This window comes from Salmo trutta, chromosome 27 (genome assembly GCF_901001165.1).
Source record: "Salmo trutta chromosome 27, fSalTru1.1, whole genome shotgun sequence".
Classification (NCBI taxonomy): domain Eukaryota; kingdom Metazoa; phylum Chordata; class Actinopteri; order Salmoniformes; family Salmonidae; genus Salmo; species Salmo trutta.
The window spans coordinates 16,963,086-16,982,161 of NC_042983.1; the positions used below are offsets into that span (position 1 = coordinate 16,963,086).

At 45.7% G+C, this 19,076-nt stretch overlaps 1 protein-coding gene across 4 annotated transcripts in view; it reads right to left on the reverse strand.

Moving 5' to 3' along the window:
* Positions 1-2,005: 2,005 nt before the first annotated feature.
* LOC115164455 (transcription factor COE2) overlaps positions 2,006-19,076 on the reverse strand; it is a 36,129-nt gene continuing 19,058 nt past the window's right edge. For 3 of the 4 annotated variants that reach the window (XM_029716969.1, XM_029716968.1, XM_029716965.1), the window contains exons 7-16: positions 10,102-10,183; positions 8,326-8,467; positions 8,009-8,139; positions 7,628-7,754; positions 7,430-7,518; positions 7,001-7,066; positions 4,627-4,801; positions 4,249-4,434; positions 3,903-4,070; positions 2,006-3,681 (exon numbers count right to left, since the gene is read on the reverse strand). In XM_029716969.1, the coding sequence (XP_029572829.1) occupies positions 3,650-3,681; positions 3,903-4,070; positions 4,249-4,434; positions 4,627-4,801; positions 7,001-7,066; positions 7,430-7,518; positions 7,628-7,754; positions 8,009-8,139; positions 8,326-8,467; positions 10,102-10,183 (1,198 nt within the window). In that variant the 3' untranslated portion in view covers positions 2,006-3,649. Of the gene's footprint in view, positions 3,708-3,902; positions 4,071-4,248; positions 4,435-4,626; positions 4,802-7,000; positions 7,067-7,429; positions 7,519-7,627; positions 7,755-8,008; positions 8,140-8,325; positions 8,468-10,101; positions 10,184-19,076 lie in introns of all 4 variants that reach the window. The other variant, XM_029716966.1, reaches the window with a different exon arrangement.

Below are 19,076 nucleotides of genomic sequence, written 5' to 3' on the forward strand. Positions count from 1 at the left end.
GGGATCATTTTGGAAAAAGGAAAGGGGTTTCAGTAGTCTAATGCAGGGTTTCCCAAACTCGGTCCTGTCCCCCCACCCCCTCGGTGCATGTATCATTTTTTTGTCCTAGCACTACACAGCTGATTCAAATAATCAAAGCTTAATGTTGAGTTGGTTATTTGAATCAGCTGTGTAGTGCTAGGACAAAAAAATGATACATGCACCGGGGGGGTGCCCCAGGACTGGGTTTGGGAAACCCTTGTCTAATGGGCAACAATATAGGATTTGGTGATTGATTGGCCAAAGGCTGCAGAGAGTGAATGGGTGGGGTGGGGTGGGGTCGAGCCAATCTACACATCTATTTGACCAAACAATCCCCCTCTCAAGTCCCATTATAGACTGCCTTTAGCTGGTCATCATCTAAGATTCAAATGAGAAGGGGATGAACACACACACACACACACTGCACAAACTGCACACACTCTGGGATAATGTCAGCTTAATGCCGGGCCATGCTGTGGCCCAGGGGCTAATTGGGTATATAAACACGAACACATCCCTTGAAAGGGGGGATGGATGGACTTTTGTCTTATACTCCCTACTTTTCTTTGTCTCATATTTTTTCTATTCTACCTTACTACATGAAGCGCAAATTCATATTAAAATATCATCAATTTATTTACATTTACTTTTACATGTAAGGCTTTTGACATGAAAATGGTGACGCTCCTTATAATAAGAGATTGTGTAAATGTGTGAGAAGTGCTTGATGGCAGGTGGTGTAACATCCTTCCTTAATTCAATGTGTGATCAGAAGACAGTGAAATGGCACCTGTGATGCAGCAGCCAAAACAATAACAACTAAACAGTCCTGAAGAAGACGAGCATATGGCTCCTGCACCACTGGGCAGAAGGAGCACTCATTGGGATGAATGCTGAGGTTCTGACAACAAAGCTGACTTAAACTTGTCAAATTAGCAGCATGTTTACAGTGAGTGAGAGAGAGAGAGAGAGACATAGCGAGAGAGAGAAATAGGGGCAGAGAGTGAGAGACGGGTAGCAGCTTTGACTTCTTTGACAAGTGCCACTTGATGGTGACAAAGAAATCAAACAAAAGCAAAGACTATAAGGGGGCCAGAGGGTCCTCTCACAGAGCAGCTCTGCCTTTTGTGTTCAAAACCGCTATTACTCCATCCTTGAGCATATCTATCTAAATACCCTACTGTAGTGTACACTCAGACTGTAGAACACAACCACACACATTGACACACACATGGATATGAATACACTCAGCGCTGCAACCACCCCTTCACCGCTTTGAGCGTTGTGTTAATGAAACAGTTGCTGTTTCCTGGCATAACATTAATTACCCCATCAAAAAAAGAGCTGGTAATTAACTGCCCTCCTTTACCAGTGCTAATTACATTAACAGAGAGAAGCCATTACAGAGGGAGAGGGAGCAGGAGAGAAAGAATGAAGGGATGAAAGGGGCTTGAAACAAAGACTGAAAGAAAGAATGGCAGGGTAGCGAGAGAGAGAGGGGGAGATGGGAGAGAAAGAGGGCACACGCCAGAGAGAAGGAGGAAAGGCTCATGTGGTTCTCAGTGGGGCCCCCAGAGGCCTGGTCCTTAGAGGAATAAGCAAGGTTGCCGCTGGAGAGGAGAGTGATGGGGGGATGTTGTTTATCTTTAGAGGCAGTAGCTACACAGTCTGCAACGCACACTCCACAATTAAGATGCTGCGCCTCATCAGCTATGTATACAAAGCAGTATCAAAATACACAAGCATACAGGTGAGTCCAAAAATTGTCCTGGTGTATTCCTGAATTATAGTCCCATAACGCTGTATGTATCAAAACCTCACTAACCTAAAGAGTTTTTTATTGGTCATATTATGGATATCTGTACATTTTTATTGATGTCTAATTGGCATAGATGCAAACACAAAGTCAGGTGCACACACACAAAAATGGACCTTGTTTTTCAACTTTCCTCATGTTTCAGTTATGAATACCAACAGTGAGCTCTTACTGTGATTTTTGTTTTATTTGGGAGGACAAAATATAATTACACCTTATGATATACAAATCACAAGTTCAGACAATCATGTTATTCTGTACCATTAAAAAAGAAAGATGGCTTTTGAAGAAAAAAAATGTGACCTTACATTTTACTAACTGCTATCAAATAAATAAAACCAGTCAAACACTGGAAACAACTTTGAATAGATGTCAGCTAAATCTTTTTTTTAATTCTGTGTTTTCTAATCCTGAGCATGATGTTTGTATTGTGCTGCAACAGTGAGTAAGAACACTGTTGCATGGGTTTATGACAAATCCCCAATATATCCCTTTGATTTCAGTTTGTGCTTGCTACTTTACTGCATAGTGACCAGAGACTGTGGGATGAAACACATCAAATGAATCAACAATGAAAATCATAATGTTCGATATACAATTTCAAATTGGCCACATGAATGAAATAATACAAGGGAATCAGTGTTGAAATGACATGCATAAAAATGAAATTAATAATAATATATGCTAACTAGTTTTCCTTTATAGAGAACAGCAAGGTAATTTGCTTTCTTTGACATTGGACATAACGGTTCCATTTTGTTATGTGACAAACCAGGAAAAGAGTATTGGCCAAGGACTTTATTTCAAATAAACATTGGAGTACTACTTCCTTCTCTCTTACGTATGAACCAACAGTCATGTCTAATAAAACCCCCAAAGATTTCAATAAAAACAAGTATAATGACAAGATAGAGATAATCATATTTATAACAATTGCAAAAAAAGGAATTAAAACACGTTTATATTATTCCCTAAACTAAATGTAATAATAAGTTAAATTGCTTGTTTTTTTCTTCTTAAATAAATCAATATATGAATTACTTTTTTACTTTTTATTACCAACACTGGAGGACAAAGAATTTGCCCTTGTAAAATCGTGGAGATGAGAACAAAAAGGGTCTATCATTCTGGAATGTAAATCACCTTCAAAAAGTCTACTACAAAAACCTTGGAGTCTTCACATGCCTTTGACAGTGTCCTTAGAGACAAATATCACCCTGGTTCATTGAGTTTCGGCACATAGTATCAGAGTTGTCCATTGTCCATTCAGTTCAGTGCTCTAACAACAAATCATCAACAGACGTATTCTTCTAGCACACCTCCACTAGCCAAGAGGTTGATCAGTTTGGGGTAGGTGTTGTTGGAAGAACTAAATGCTGCATAAGGCTGTAGCGTTGGGTGGTATGAGTGGTTTTGAAGCTCGTGAAGGCATCTTGACGCTGACTTCTGCTTTCCTTTGAAAATACAGAGACACCCATAGTACACCCCATAGGGCTCCACTGTGTCGTGGTGTGGCCCAAGAAAGTCTCATGTCTTTGCAGCTACTACAGACGAAGAGGTCTTCTGTCTGCATCTGGAGTGACTGGCTGGTCTTTGGACTCTTTCTATCCCATCCCTTTCATCCAGATGAATGATACATGGGCTGAACTAGTGGCAGGGCGTCAGTGAGGATAGTTGTGGGTGGTTGAGAAATCAGTGTGCGTTCCATCAGCATCCCTGCCCTGTCAGTGCCTGCAGGGGCGTGGCAGTGTTGGAGCAGTGGTCTGGTCTCGTCTGGTTTGTAGATGGTGGATGGGAGGTGGTGGAGTGCTGCTACATCGGGGGAACTACCAGGCCGGTCATCGCTATAGAGAAAGAGAATAGTAATAATCTAATATGTTTTAGATACAATCTTATTTTTGAAAATGACAATCATAATTATAACCCAAATAACAGCCAGACATATTGTATTGTCATGCATGCCTAGCCTATGTGTATGTGGGTATGGATTTGCTTTTATACAGAAAAATGTTTGGTTTTTTTTTACACAGAAAGGGGTGTTTCTAAGATTGTAGTTTGGTTCTACCTCTGAAGCTGTTGCCTCCTGAGGCTGGGCAGGCAGGAGAGGAGGATCCCTGGGGCCGGAGGACGGGAGCAAAGGCACTCTTCTGTTTGGCTGAGGACGGGAAGGAGGAGAACGGCAGGAGGGAGGAGGAGGAGCTGGAACCCGGGATGGTGGGACTAGATGGCATTACTGTGGAAGAGAGAGAGAGAGAGAGAGAGAGAGAGAGAGAATAGTTGTTGTTACTTTATAACAGAAGGATTCTATGCACCGGTCAACCTTTGTCAATGGTGGCCAATGATGTTTTATTGTAGCAGGGACAGGAAGGAAACACAGGACAGAGTGATTGAGTAAGAGGAGACACACTCACTGCCATAGGGAGAACCAGTGGGGGAGGCACTGCTAAAACCAGGGGATCCTGGCACCCCAAGACTAGTCATGGGCACTGCCCCATACCCGCCACTCATGCCTCCACCTCCCCCATAGCCCGACTGCTGAGGGGTGGAGGCAGAGGGGTATCCCCGTGGAGACAAACTGCTGGAGTTACGAATATAACCTGGAGAGTGAGAGAAACAAAGAGAGAGACCGATAGAGTGTTAGAACAAAAAAGGACAGAGGTAAGGAAAACACAGAACGACAAGTGATTTTCCCACTGGAGATATCATAGCACCACCTAGAAGAAAATCGCAAAGGGACAGACTCTTATGAATATCACTATAAATCACATAGTAAGTCTAGTGCTGCTCACCCTGGCTGGTTTGTCCTGGCTCTCCGATGCCGACCCCCAGCTGGGAGGGGTATGAGCCTAGGCCCATGACGCTGCCATGGGCTGGGGAACTAGGCAGGGCCTGCAGCTGGCTGTGGGGACGGGGAACACTGTACAGGGCCTCAGCAATGTCCGCTGCACGCTTCAGCAACATGTCCTAAAGAGACAGACAATACAAACTGTTAGCCAGACATCAGAGATTTATAGCAGTTATTGGTAAGAGTAATAGTAAAAGAGACAAGAACAGCAGAGTTGTTCACTCCAGTCACATGACTTGGAGTCAAGTCTGACTTCAGTCACAAATTTGATGACTTGAGACTCGACATGATAGAAAATAAAATAACTTGAGACTTGACTTGGACTTGGAGCCTCATGACTCGGGACTACCCTCTTACTTGAGACTGATGACTTGAAATGATCTGGCTAGGTTTTGTCATGTTTTGTCACTCATTTTGTGGCACAGAGAAGCCATAGACAGTAGCCACAGCATCGCCCTTGCAACAACAAAAAACGTGCAACAGATTGGCTAGTGAAACGCACTCTTGGCCCTCTGATTGGACCAGAAAACTGTCAATCAACACCGGTCTGGTGAGCTAGCCAACAGATTGGTGATTTACTGTACAGCTATAGGATCGGGTGCCGCGCAAACGTCAAATTGTAGGGAGAGAGGACAGCCATAATAAATAAACATGCAGCTCCAAAAATAGTTTGGTAATCAAGAATATTAACTGTTTACTTTGCAAGCTCAGCAGCAATGGGGCATCAAGCAACAATTAGGCCTACTAGCATAGGCTTACTGGTCTTTCGGGATAATTTTTTAATTATAATTTACTTATGCTTGCATTTGGAATTTGTTGTTAAAATGAATTATTACTGTGGCGATGATGCACCACAGGGGCTCTCCAAACTCCTTCCAGTGGAGAGCGCTTTGTTCAATTCTTTAAATATCTGCTGTTGTTTTCACACATTTAAATGCATATGTGGTAAGTCTATATTCCATCTAATCCTCCAATAATTACTAGCGTTTCATCATTCCATCACCATACCATTTATTGCAACACATAGACATTTCTATTTCATGTTCCATATGCTACATTTTCATTTAGCCTGGGCGCTGTGTTTATTGTGCACATGAACGTTCGCAAGACTCATGAGGTAGAAGTTCTGTTCATTTAATTCAGTGTATGGTTTCGGGTTATGTCGGAGTTCTGTGTGTCTGTGTCCTATGTCTCTGTCATTCTGGTTGTGCGTAATGGGAGAATGCACACCTCGGTGCGCATAGAAATAGGGAACGGGAATGGGAACGGGAATGGGAACGGGAATGGGAACGGGAATGGGAACGGGAATGGGAACGGGAACGGGAACGGGAACGGGAACGGGAACGGGAATGGGAACGGGAATGGGAACGGGAACGGGAATGGGAAAGGGAAAGGGGGGGATACCGAGTCAGCTGTCCAACTGAATGTATTCAACTGAAATGAGTCTTCTACATTTAACCCAACCCTCTGAATCAGAGAGGTGTGGGGGGCTGCCTTAATCGACATCCACGTCTTTGGCGCCCGGTTAACAGTGGGTTAACTGCCTTGCTCAGGGGCAAAACTATAGATTTTCACCTTGTCAGCTCAGGGATTCGATCCAGCAACCTTCCAGCTCCTGGCCCAATGCTCTAAATATAGCTATGTGGCCTGCGTGCCACACCTTGGAGTCAGTATGTTGAATAAGAAGAAATGATTGTTCTATGTATGAATGGTGATGAAATATCGTTAATAATCATTAAGTCTGATTAAGACAAATGTACCAATGTAACAATGGATGTGGAAATGTCCATTTAAATATAGAACCAGTTCATTGGTTGTAATTGCCAATTGGGTAATTATATGGTCCTGGGAGGGGCTCCTGTTAGACAGATTCCATTTGGTTTCTCAAGGGGAGGATGTGCAGCCCTCTACCTGTGTCTGTTCAGATAGGACAAGTTAGGCCTGATACAGAAGCAATGTATTTTGGGCCTTCTATATTTATTTGGTCAATCTATTTTGTATGATATGGCCCTTTAACAGTGGATCACCAAGACCTGTATATAAATCAACAAACTGAGCACATCAACCTGCCTTGCCTGCTGCTGATGTCATGACCTCATGACTGCTACAAGGTCACTGTTTTACAATGACATCATCAAAATGTGTTGCAGACAAAATAATGAAAAGGGCTGTCTGGTAGCTCCAAAAAATAGACAAAGATTTGAACAAGTTATTGCATGTATGGATTAGTGTTTTACTTGACTTGAGACTTGACAACTTGTGACTCTATTTGACTTGCTTGTGACTCGGTGCCACCTCTGCTGAACAGCGCTGGTTACCTGATTACTGTGTGGGTTTCCATACAAGGCCTCTACCAGATCAGCTGCTCTCTTCAGTAGCATCTCCTACACACAGACAGAGAGACATGAAATAGCCTCTGGTGTTACATCGTGTGTACTGTGTGTAAAGTGGGGTGTGATGACAGAAGTCACCATGTGTGCTGTGGTCTGGTGTGGTGTAATGTAGTGTAGTGTGGTGTGGTCTGTTGTAGTGTGATGTGGTGTGGTGTAATGTAGTGTGGTGTGGTGTGGTGTGGTGTAGTGTGATGTGGTGTGGTGTAATGTAGTGTGGTGTGGTGTAGTGTGATGTGGTGTGGTGTCATGTAGTGTGGTGTGGTGTGGTGTAGTGTGATGTGGTGTGGTGTGGTGTAATGTAGTGTGGTGTGGTGTAGTGTAGTGTGATGTGGTGTGTAGTGTGTTCTCACTCACCTTGGCCAGTTTGTCAGGGTCACCAGGGTGTCTGGGGATGACCTTCTGAAGTCTCTGGAAACCGTAGTCTATCGTGGGTTCATTCAGCGCTAAACACAAACACAGATACATCAGCACTAGGTCCTGACTCATCCCATGTAATGTTTCTGTTTGATATGTTGTTGGTGAATGGCTGCTGGCTGGGGTAGGTGTGTTTACCTGTGTAGATGAAGCGCCCAGGTGTCCCCTTGCAGAACTGTTTAGATTTGTAGGACAGCGTGACCTCCACGACCCCTGGGATGTGGCGAGGGGGCGTCTGGACACGGATGGCGTGGGGCGTGATCAACTAAGAGAGAGAGAGAGAAACAGAGACAAGACAGAAAATGAGCAACAAACGAGACTATTTGATAGTCTACAGTATCTGATAGAATAATACGGTTTACTCTCATAATGCCAACATGTAACAGGCAGCCAACAAATGACTGTGCTAATGAGACAATCCATATGCGTTCGTTACCTTGTCCTTTATGTTTTCAATCAGTAACAGTCTCGTTAATGAGTTGTTTTAAAGAGACAGTTACAGTAAAGCCACATAGCTACCTCGCTCCACACCAGCATGCTGCCGAACACCACCTGCAGCCCATCAAAGAAGTTCTCCCCGATCACAATGACCATGGCCCCGCCCGTGGTCCAGCCCTCACTGGGGCTGATGGCTTTGATACAGGGGGTGGCTGTAGAAGAAGAGCAATAAGGTCATTTTAATTGAACTCATTCCACATCCTGGCAATGTATTTAGTGTCTGTTTTAGGGGGTCAGCCCTAGACCTTGAGGTTAGCCATTAGCACAGTGAAGTGGATAACATGAGTAAGCTACAGTATGCATCAGTACATCAGGGTAGGTGGTGGTGTGTGTCTTACCATATTCCATGCCGTTCTCCACCGACTCTCCCGGCTCCAGCCTGCGGGCTCTCCGGCCGTGTTTGGAGTTGTTGTGGACAAACATGTTGTCAGACACAGCTAAGACATGTCCGTCTACACTCACAGTGCTGGACAGGACCACCTGAAAGACAGGGGAGGACAGGAAAGAGGAAAAGATCAACTCACGGTGTATCTGGGTAGCTAAAGACGTTACGTCACTTTATGTGAGATTTGGTTTCCTGCTAAAATAAATCCCTTGGCTACAATCAATTTCAGCATCCAGTTGATGTAAATATTTCTTAACGGGTAATGTGACGACCCTACTAGATCATATTTTTACATCACCGACCCTCTCTCTGTGGCCTCTCTCCCTCCTATCCCCTCCTGAGGCTGTGGTTGGAGTTTCATCACTCACTGACACCAGACATATGGACTGAATCTCCTCTTTTTACTGGGAGTTAGAGTATGATATATGTCGGCCATAATTTGATTTCTGGCCAACAGCATGTGTGTCCCTTCCTCTCCACAAAGTACACATGTTCACCATGGAAGACATGCAATCAAAATATGTGGGTGTTCTTGTGTGCTTGCCTTGGGTCCTCGTGTTTAAGAGTGTCCATATGTCTATATGTGTACATGCAGGACGGGGTGGCGGTAGTTGCGTGGTGACTATGAAATGCTGGTGGACATTCATTTCTAGATATTTTGAAATAGGCTTTGTCATACGAAAGTGGTGTGTTAAGGACTTTTCGGTATTGCAGAGCTGCATATGTAGAGACTGAAGCACAGACGCATAGAAAGAAAGAGAGAGAGAGGGAGAGAAAGCAGATGTTCTTGTAGATGGTTGACTAGGAGAGTAGAGGAATCTGAATGAAAATAACAGTAAATTATCGATCAAGCAGCAGCAACAGGCTCCTGTCCCGCTCTGATCGTCTTTTAACCTGGAGGTGAGGGCCTTGGAGCGGCCGCCCGCTCATAACGTCTCAGCATGTGTCACCGCGCGGGAGTTAAAACAAACATGGTGGAAAACAGGGTGAGAGAGAGATGGAGAGAGAGACGTGTGAGAGAGAGAGAGAGAGAGAGCCGAGAGAGAGAGAGAGAGAGAGAGAGAGAGAGAGAGCCGAGAGAGAGAGAGAGAGAGAGAGAGAGAGAGAGAGAGAGAGAGAGAGATGGAGAGAGAGACGTGTGAGAGAGAGAGAGAGAGAGAGAGAGAGCCGAGAGAGAGAGAGAGAGAGAGAGAGAGAGAGAGAGAGAGAGAGAGAGAGAGAGAGAGAGAGAGAGAGAGAGAGAGAAAAAAAGAAAATGCCAGACAGGGGCTCCGGTGCTGAAAGACAGCAGAGGAAGTGAAGCGGGAGTGTCCCCTGTGACCACTTCCTGGGTCACGGAGCATGACCTCCCCCATCTGGAGCCAATCACTCAATTCTTGACAACTTCCTGAAACACCTCAGCCTATTTCCTGCCTGCCTCCCCCCTTGTCTCTCCCACCCCACTACCCTTCCCTTTCTTTTTCCATCTATCCCTCTTTGTTTCTCTATTGATGTTTAACTTTCCCCTCCATTCCAGTGCTTGAGGTTCTGATATGGAGAACTGTGGTCTCACCTATACCTGGGCAGATCCTGGATAACGAAATACCCTCTTTGTGAAAGTAGAGTGGAAAGAAATGCATTTTTTAAAAATCTATATTTTAGATAACCCCTCCCTCCCTCCCTCTCACACGCATAGGCCTACATGAATACACACAAACCACTCTCTCTCTCTATCTCCTACTCTCCATACCTGAAATCTCCTCATGTCCCTTGGGTTCCCTGCTGTCTTCAGACAATTTTGGTTACACTTCAGGAAAAACTTCAAGAAGAATCTGCAGGGGAAAAAGAAAAATAGGACATCAATAACGCAATAGACAGGAAAACATCACATGGAAGAACAACGCATTCATTATTTGTTGGCCTTATTTATTGGCATTAATCATTTCAAATCAGTCAAGAAGACGCTGATTGGTGTTCTGGCCATAGAGATCCATTATGAACATTGAGTGTGTGCGTGCCTACACGTGTGTTTGCATGTGCGTGTGTGTGTTTGCATGTGCGTGTGTGGTTAATGCTGCTTCGTGATATCTGCCCTGGCATTAATCACTGCTGTTTAGTTTAGCATTAGAGTCAATGTTATTACACTTTAAATCAAATGATGAGAATTTGTAATGCAGTCCAGTGAAAACTGCTGCTGTGTTTCAAAGTGAACAGGAGCCCGTGATATATGCCAGGGGACTCTGGGGACCCCATGGTATCCCTCTATGCTGCATCTGGGGGACGAGAGAAAGGCAACTAGAGAGAAAGTGAAAGGAGGACAGAGACAGAGTGTTTGTATGTACGTTTGCATGAGGTTTGTGTGTATATTTTCTCATGGATGTGTCTCATTAACGTTGTGTGTGTGGGGGGGAGATCAGAGCGTGGAAAGAGAGAGACGGGGTGCTGATAGCCTCCACTAGAGCAGAGAAGAGGAGAGAGATGGAGAGATTGAGATGAAGATGTGGAGAGGAGGGAGAGACTCCAAATCCCAGGTGTAGACAGTTCGGCAACATAGCCCGCTGCCATGGCAACGCGGCTCTGCCGCAATCCCAAAGTCCCCACGCTGAGAGGGAAAGACAGAGACGGGAAAGAGAAGGCAACCACAAGGAACACACATTCCATCACAGAGAGCGAGGGAGAGAGGAGGGGGGAGGAAGTGATAGAAAGTAATGAAATGGTCTGATGAGATAAAGAGAATTAGAGTGAAATGGGCATGGTGTACAGATCAGGACTACTAAACTAAACAAACAACCACAGTGATGAGGAGAAATGAAAGAGAGGCAGGAGCTGGAGCTGGGCGGCTAGCTGTCCGATCCCACCCACATTGAGCTCACTGCAGATATAAGTCATATTAATGGAGAGACTTTGTTTGGAGAGGGACTTCATATTGGCCCCGCAGCCCAGAACCCTCCCATTCAATGGTAATTTCTCCTTGCCTCTCTCAGCCTCTTTCTCGCTCTTCTTCCATCACTCCCTCCCCTCCTCCCTCGTGAACAGGCCCTGGCTCAGAACGAGCGCTTGGTTCCAAGACAGTGTCCAATATTTCTTGATTTGAGCTATTTCAGCGGAGGACAATCAATATTGTTGTTGGCGGAGGGTGATTCTGATTTATCAGTGAGAGCTGGGACCTCCAACCTCACAGCTCCGCTACAGTTGGGCCCGGGGTAGATGTGTGGAAATGGCCACATCGCCTCTCTCTTTAACCACTTCCTCCTCTTTATATCACTATCCCCATCTCTCTCTCTCCCTCTCTCCATCCTTCCCTCCCTCACTCCCTCTCTCCGTCCTTCCCTCCCTCACTCCCTCTCTCCGGCTTCCCTCCCTCACTCCCTCTCTCCATCCTTCCCTCCCTCACTCCCTCTCTCCGTCCTTCCCTCCCTCACTCCCTCTCTCCGGCTTCCCTCCCTCACTCCCTCTCTCCGTCCTTCCCTCCCTCACTCCCTCTCTCCGGCTTCCCTCCCTCACTCCCTCTCTCCATCCTTCCCTCCCTCACTCCCTCTCTCCGTCCTTCCCTCCCTCACTCCCTCTCTCCGGCTTCCCTCCCTCACTCCCTCTCTCCGTCCTTCCCTCCCTCACTCCCTCTCTCTGTCCTTCCCTCCCTCACTCCCTCTCTCCGGCTTCCCTCCCTCCCTCACTCCCTCTCTCTGTCCTTCCCTCCCTCACTCCCTCTCTCTGTCCTTCCCTCCCTCACTCCCTCTCTCTGTCCTTCCCTCCCTCACTCCCTCTCTCCGGCTTCCCTCCCTCACTCCCTCTCTCTGTCCTTCCCTCTCTCACTCCCTCTCTGGTCTCTCTGTATTGTATCCATCATGCTGTCATGATTTATATGATGTCTTAGTAGTTTATGCTGTGTTTGAATCCAGTTTGCCTCATAGCCACCGATGAGAGATATATTGGATAATGTTCTGCTGTTTTCATCCACTTCTTTTAAACAGTGCACTTGAAGATCCTTCAGTATGTGATTTCTACTCTGGTAAATGATGGGGAACATTCTATTCATTTGCTTCAAATTCATGTGGGAACCCCCATAAAGAGACATGGCAGAGTCATTTATAACATTACTGCGGGCTCCTTTGTTGGGCTAAATGACCGTGGCCATGGCCCTGCTCTGTCCCAGACACAGACACGCTCCTCTCCCTGCCCAGCCACCTGCTCTCTGGATCTCTGGCCACTTCAAGTGCACCCAGCCAACAATGACCGCTCACTCCACCCAGTCACATTGGTGACTTCACAGCAGGGATGCATGACATCCCTTTAAAGACACACTCCAGATGTAGCGACGACCCTCCAGGTTCTAGGCCGACATCCCCATTGGACAGTGTGCATTGGCCTTCCCCTTTCCTCTGACTTTCATTCATCATTCCCTCACTGTGTTTTTTTGTGTAACATTATAAACACTCATACACACTTCCATACACCCCACCCCACCCCACCCCACCTCTGTCCTCCCCAAAAACCCATTCAGTCAACTTTCAGCCCCCTCAGTTCGGACGCACACAGCTGCAAATGCTGAAATTAAAGCGAGACATTGGTGCATATATTAGCATGCATTAGCCGCTTCCCCCTGCCCACTTAACATGCAAATCTCCCAGCCCCGTCGCCTCGCACCTTCTGCCACACATTCATTTGCTGAATTATAATTAGACTAATCTTGCATAATTAATAAGAAGTCGAGGACCCTCTGTTTTTCCCCCGCCTCTGTTGTGGTCGCAAAAGTTTAATATCGGGGTTGTTTGTTTTTGTTTTGGTAATGCAATACGCCCACACACCTCCCCACCCACAGGCTAGAGAGGAGGAGGACTTGTTAAGCATTGGAGGTGATCTGGGTGTCAGAAGGAAACTGTGTGGAGAGGAATGTCCATTTTCAGAGAACTCCTTTAGCTATACTGTGGCTTAGAGGTATGCATTTGCAGCTTTGCCTCTCATATTCAAAGTGGTTATCCCATTTCATATCTACCCCACTAATTCAATTAGTGTGACAAGTTGAGATGCAAGTTTAATATTTTAGGAGTTGTCCAGTTGTCATTAATGTAAATCATGAATCTATAACCCTTCCTACTGGTGTTCTCCACTACCCTCCTCAAAGACCTGATTAGGAAACACAAACAAAAGGTATGCCCAAGTCTTAAGCCTTGGGATCAATTTCCACACTGGCTCCATGGGGAGTCTGTTTTTTCCCCTCTGTATCTCTGTCAAGGCCTCCAAATCCCCTTTGTCTGCATCTGCTTCAGTTCCCAAGACTAAACACAGGCCTCACAGCATGGGGAGAGCAATCCGCAGGGTGACAACTTGCTTAACTAAAACTAGTTCCGAAAAAAACTAGAGTAAGTCATGACACTGCAATAACAGCAAAGTTACAAACTTAACTCCATAATTGTTTCATTCTTCCATGTTCACCTAGGCATTGACTGTCAGGCAGACCACGTTTAGCCTCAGTCAGTCCTATCTGAGGCATCTGTTAAACATAGCTGAGCCATTACATATGGCCTTAATCATATCGCTAGCACATAAGCTGCACAGGACCCCTAACAATAACTTTCATTGGCATTTATCAACCTTCATTTCAACTGGCTTAAATTGCCATGTCACAGAGACACACGACATATCACTATCTATATGCTGATTAGTCACAGCTGTATCAGTGTCTGTATCCGTGTATTAGATCTGTAGGCTATGGTGCATAGATTTAGCTACAATATTTAGCTTTATATGGATCATATGACGCTGCCACACAACTGGACTAGTTCCTGCCGCCTTGTCTTCCTGTGGGACAGTCCCTTTATCTCATGTGAGCCTGGTCCTCTGTTTGGGACAGCTGCATTGATGACAATCATCTTTCAATAAAAGACTTGGGAGGGATTTGAACCGTGAGAGACAGAGAGAGAGGACTAAAATGGAGAGCATTTAGTTTGGCAGGGTGGGAGAGGCTCTGTTCTCTATCTAGGAACACCAACAGACAGGAGAGAGAGAGAGAGAGGAGAGAGAGAGAGAGAGAGAGAGAGAGAGAGAGAGAGAGAGAGAGAGAGAGAGAGAGAGAGAGAGAGAGAGAGAGAGAGAGAGAGAGAGAGAGAGAGAGAGAGAGAGAGAGAGAGAGAGAGAGAGAGGAGAGAGAGAAGAGAGAGAGAGAGAGAGAGAGAGCCGAGAGAGAGAGAGAGAGAGAGAGAGAGAGAGAGAGAGAGAGAGAGAGAGATCAGAAGCATGATCTTCCTTCCATCAGTATTTAGAAGACAGGTGGAGAAAATGAAGGAAGAAGGTGGGGATAGGTGGTGGGGAAGAAAAGGCTGAAAGAGCGAGAGAAGAGAGGGAGAGACAAAAAGAGGAGGAGGGAATGTTGACGTCCTGTATTCAGGGCCATCACTCATCAGACATCCCCCCCATCGCCCCCCACCATGGAAAAACAAAACAGTGTCCTGACATGGTGGGGGGGTAGGGGAAGAAAATTAGGAAACCAGATGTGAGGCATTAAAACATACTGACATGCTGAGGACCTTCCTCTGCCACACTCACACTGAGAACATTAACTTAGATACACACACACACATGCACGCACACAAACATTACATACACACAAACTCTATAATAAACGTGCACATTCAAATAGAAAATCAAATACATGTAAACGCAACTTGAAATGTATGCACAAAATATGAGTATTGGGTCAAGTTCCAAGGCTCCTGTCTATTGGCCGAGTTCTGCATAGGCCAGAGTTGACCTATGAATATTTTACACTGATGCAGAAATCCACAGATGGGTCGTCATGCATCAATGTATGGATATGCATCCAATTAGTATATGGAGTGGGTTGTGGTGAGGGATGGGGGTGTTTTGTTTTCCTCCATGGGGAGATTTGGGGAGGGATGAGGAGGACGGGGAGGAGGGGAACTTGGGAGGAGGTAATAAATACCCCTGGATCCCAGGGTCCCCTGGCAGACTGGAAGCTAGACTGGTCACCAGGGTTAACACCCGGGGCACCTGACCTTTGACACTGCTAATGGGGCATAGAGAACCCTCCACGAACTGATACCCCCTCTGTAGCATACCACCGCGGGACCATTCACACCAGCCTACTAACTTGTATTTTAGTACAGAAAACATACTAGTCCTTCTCTCACCTTTACTTAACATACTTTATATAACCCTAACCCTCTCTCACTCCCCTCTCTCCAAACTGCCTTGCATGTTTAAAAGTAATCGACAAACCAACCCTTAGCAACTTGTTTTAGCAGGGGTTTCACTTATTTTAGATTGGTTTTATTGGGTGCACAGCTATGGGGGCGGCAGGTAGCCTAGTGGTTAGAGCATTGGGTCAGTAACTGAAAGGTTGCTGGATCAAATCCCTGAGCTGACAAGGTAAAAAAAATCTGTCGTTCTGCCCCTGTTCCCCGGTAGGCTGTCATTGTATATAACAATTTGTTCTTAACTGACTTGCCTAGTTAAATAAATAAAAATGCACCTCTGTCCTTTCAAATTTCCAGCAACCTCACCTTTCCTAATCCCACTCTGTCATAATCTATAATATGGCCCATGTTAGTCTCTCATTGATGGCTGTTTGGATCCATCCAGGGATTAAACCTGTCTTCATGGTCTGACAGTCAGGCATACTGACAGACAAGACCTCTGAGTGATGGGTGGAGATAGGTACACCAAATCAATGGAAAGAGAAATTGGCGTGCTTAGCTCAAATGTTTGTAGTGACAAAAGATCTTTGGTTGCTGGCTTCAAAAGGCATAAACTGGAAGGAAAAACCTGCACTCACTGAAATATTCTTTATGTTTTAATGTATTTTTTGATCAGCAGTGGTCAGAACAAACGGTCGCGTTTTGGAGGCAGCATTCGTCACAGTTGGTGGAAGGGAAGCACTCACAGATAGTCCTGTGGTATCAAAAATAGCAGCTAGATTCTTTGGAGAGGTGCCACACAGACTGAAACAGAGCATGGGGAATGAGGACTCCTTTTAAAGTTTGACCGCTGGATTGGATTTGCCCCCATGGCCCCTTCTCCATTTCAGCCCAGCCTCACCCCTGCGGCCCCAGATCAAAACCCAGCCCACCCGTCTCTAAACTTGAGAACTGTGTCAAAGCCAAACATTTAAACCACTAGTGCTGATTTATAGAGCTTGGTAGTGCTGTACAACCAGGCTTGACACCGCCAAAGTGCCTCAGCTGAGGCGGGGCAGTGATGTGAGAGAGGGGTGAGAAGGGGCAAGAGGGTAATAGAGGGACATGGATGGGGGCTGATGGACCCTCCTGATAAGTGCGAACATGGACTTTTTGAACATTGCATCACCTTAGTCTTAAAAGAACTTAACATCACTGCTGGTATGATGGTATCGGTTTAATCTTTTAAATAGTTGAATGTTGTTCCAGCGTCCAACACTTGGCATAATAACAAAAGTAGGAGAGAAAGGAAGAGAGAGAGATGTAGGTATATTAGTTATATGGATCTATGACTGGACAGACTGACAGACATACATAGTGAGATCCAGGCTGGAGAGAACGTGAATGTTCATCCAGGATAGGGAATAGACCTCCCATCAGTAGCCTGACCTTTCCCAGCATGCTTTGTGAGTCCTATGGGATGAAGATTCAAAATACCCTCTCCAAACTGTCACACTGGAGTCGTTGAGCAGCCCATTGTGTATGGGAATGTCTCATACATACCAATAAGGACCTTTACAATCCCCACACAAACTGGCATTTCTAACTGAAGCAGCATGAATAATGTTAAAATGCACAAATGTACAGCAGAAATATATCAGGTGCTCCCTCCAATACACATAACGATGATTCCTAGATACTGTCCTCCTAACACTGTCAAAACCTACAGGCTTCCATGAGCCAATAATCACCTTTGAGTATTAAATACCCACATACCACAGCACATCCCAAACCCGCCTCAGAGAAGAACAAAGACAGAGAGATGGACGTCAGAGAGAGGAGAGAAACAACAACAGAATGAGAAGAGATGTCTTCTTAATTAGCCAGTAATGATAAGATCTGACAAACAACATCTGTTTCCAGAGAGAGAGGGAAGGAGAGGGGGAGGGAGGTAGAAAGGAGAGGTGGGAGAGAGAGAAGGTGGGAGAGAGTGATCGAAGGGAGGAATAGAGAGGGGGGCGTGTAAAAGAAAGAATGCTGTGTAGCGTGACACCATAGAAGAACGAAGGAAGGAGTGAAGTAAAATGAAAAAGAGAGAGACAGAGGGAGAGAATTCTGACAGGGTTGAGGGAATCTAGGAACCAGGACGGAAATGACAGATAGAAGGGAGAAAAACAGATCAGACTGAAGACAGACAGACAGACAGACAGACAGACAGACAGACAGACAGACAGACAGACAGACAGACAGACAGACAGACAGACAGACAGAGAGAGAGACAGAGAGACAAAGAGACAAAGAGAGAGACAGAGACAGACAGACAGACAGACAGACAGACAGACAGACAGACAGACAGACAGACAGACAGACAGACAGACAGACAGACAGACAGACAGACAGACACAGACAGACAGACAGACAGACAGACAGACAGACAGACAGACAGACAGACAGACAAAGAGAGAGAGACAGAGGGTAGAACTGGATAATGGCAGAAGGGAGGGAAGGAGGGAGGGAGAGGTGGAACGTGTGTAGAGATCGGTATGGAATCACTCAGAGGTCCAGGGTGCTGTAATTTACTGTCCGTAGCTAATCCACAGCAAATGTGTGGAGCCATAGAGAGGAGCGGGAGAGAGTGGGAGGGAGGGCAGGAGAAGAGTGAGGGAATAAGAGAGAGGAAAGGGATGGAGGGGGATAGAGGAAGGGCAGGGGGACTGTTGGGCGCACAGCATGCCTGCTGGGAGGCTGTCAGCAGCCACATCACACCCTGCCCTCAGCCCTGACAGATTCATCAAGAATATTTACACACACACACACACACACACACACACACACACACACACACACACACACACACACACACACACACGACCATAAAACATCAAAAACGATATCAGGAGAAGGCATATACAGACATGTGTTGCTCTAAGGGCTACTAGATATTACAGAAACAGCTGCCTCTAATGCACCCATTTCAATAACAGGTTGTTATAATTACTCTATGACCCTACTGTAGCATGGCATGCACGTCTAATATTCCATCTCTCTAAATACTTTGATATGCATGTTTTAGGGGTAAATAGGGCTATAGGCCTATTTGAAATGTTGTGCTTTGAGGCGGTAAGGGGGAGTATGATGAGGACGATTGGGGGGGATACAAGGGAAATCTGAGTCCTCCCTGGGAAATACATTTTGTCCAGATTCCTGACAAACAGACAAACAAACAAACAAACTGGGTCCGGGCCAGCGCCAGGGGGCATCGTTAAATCGTTAGTGAAATTTAAGACCTTTATATGGGGGGCTGACTGACCCCCTATCCATCCCCCACACCTCTTTGCCCCACCCCTACACACCAGCATCCAGCCAAAGATAACAGCCCCTGTTCCTAAATACCACTGCTAACTGGCCTCTGACTCTGGCCTTTGACACACATGCACGCATGCATGCCTGCTTGGAGGCTCCACACACACATCCATGTACACACAAACTCTGATACACACACATCCATGTACACACAAACTCTGATACACACACATCCATGTACACACAAACTCTGATACACACACATCCATGTACACGCAAACTCTGATAC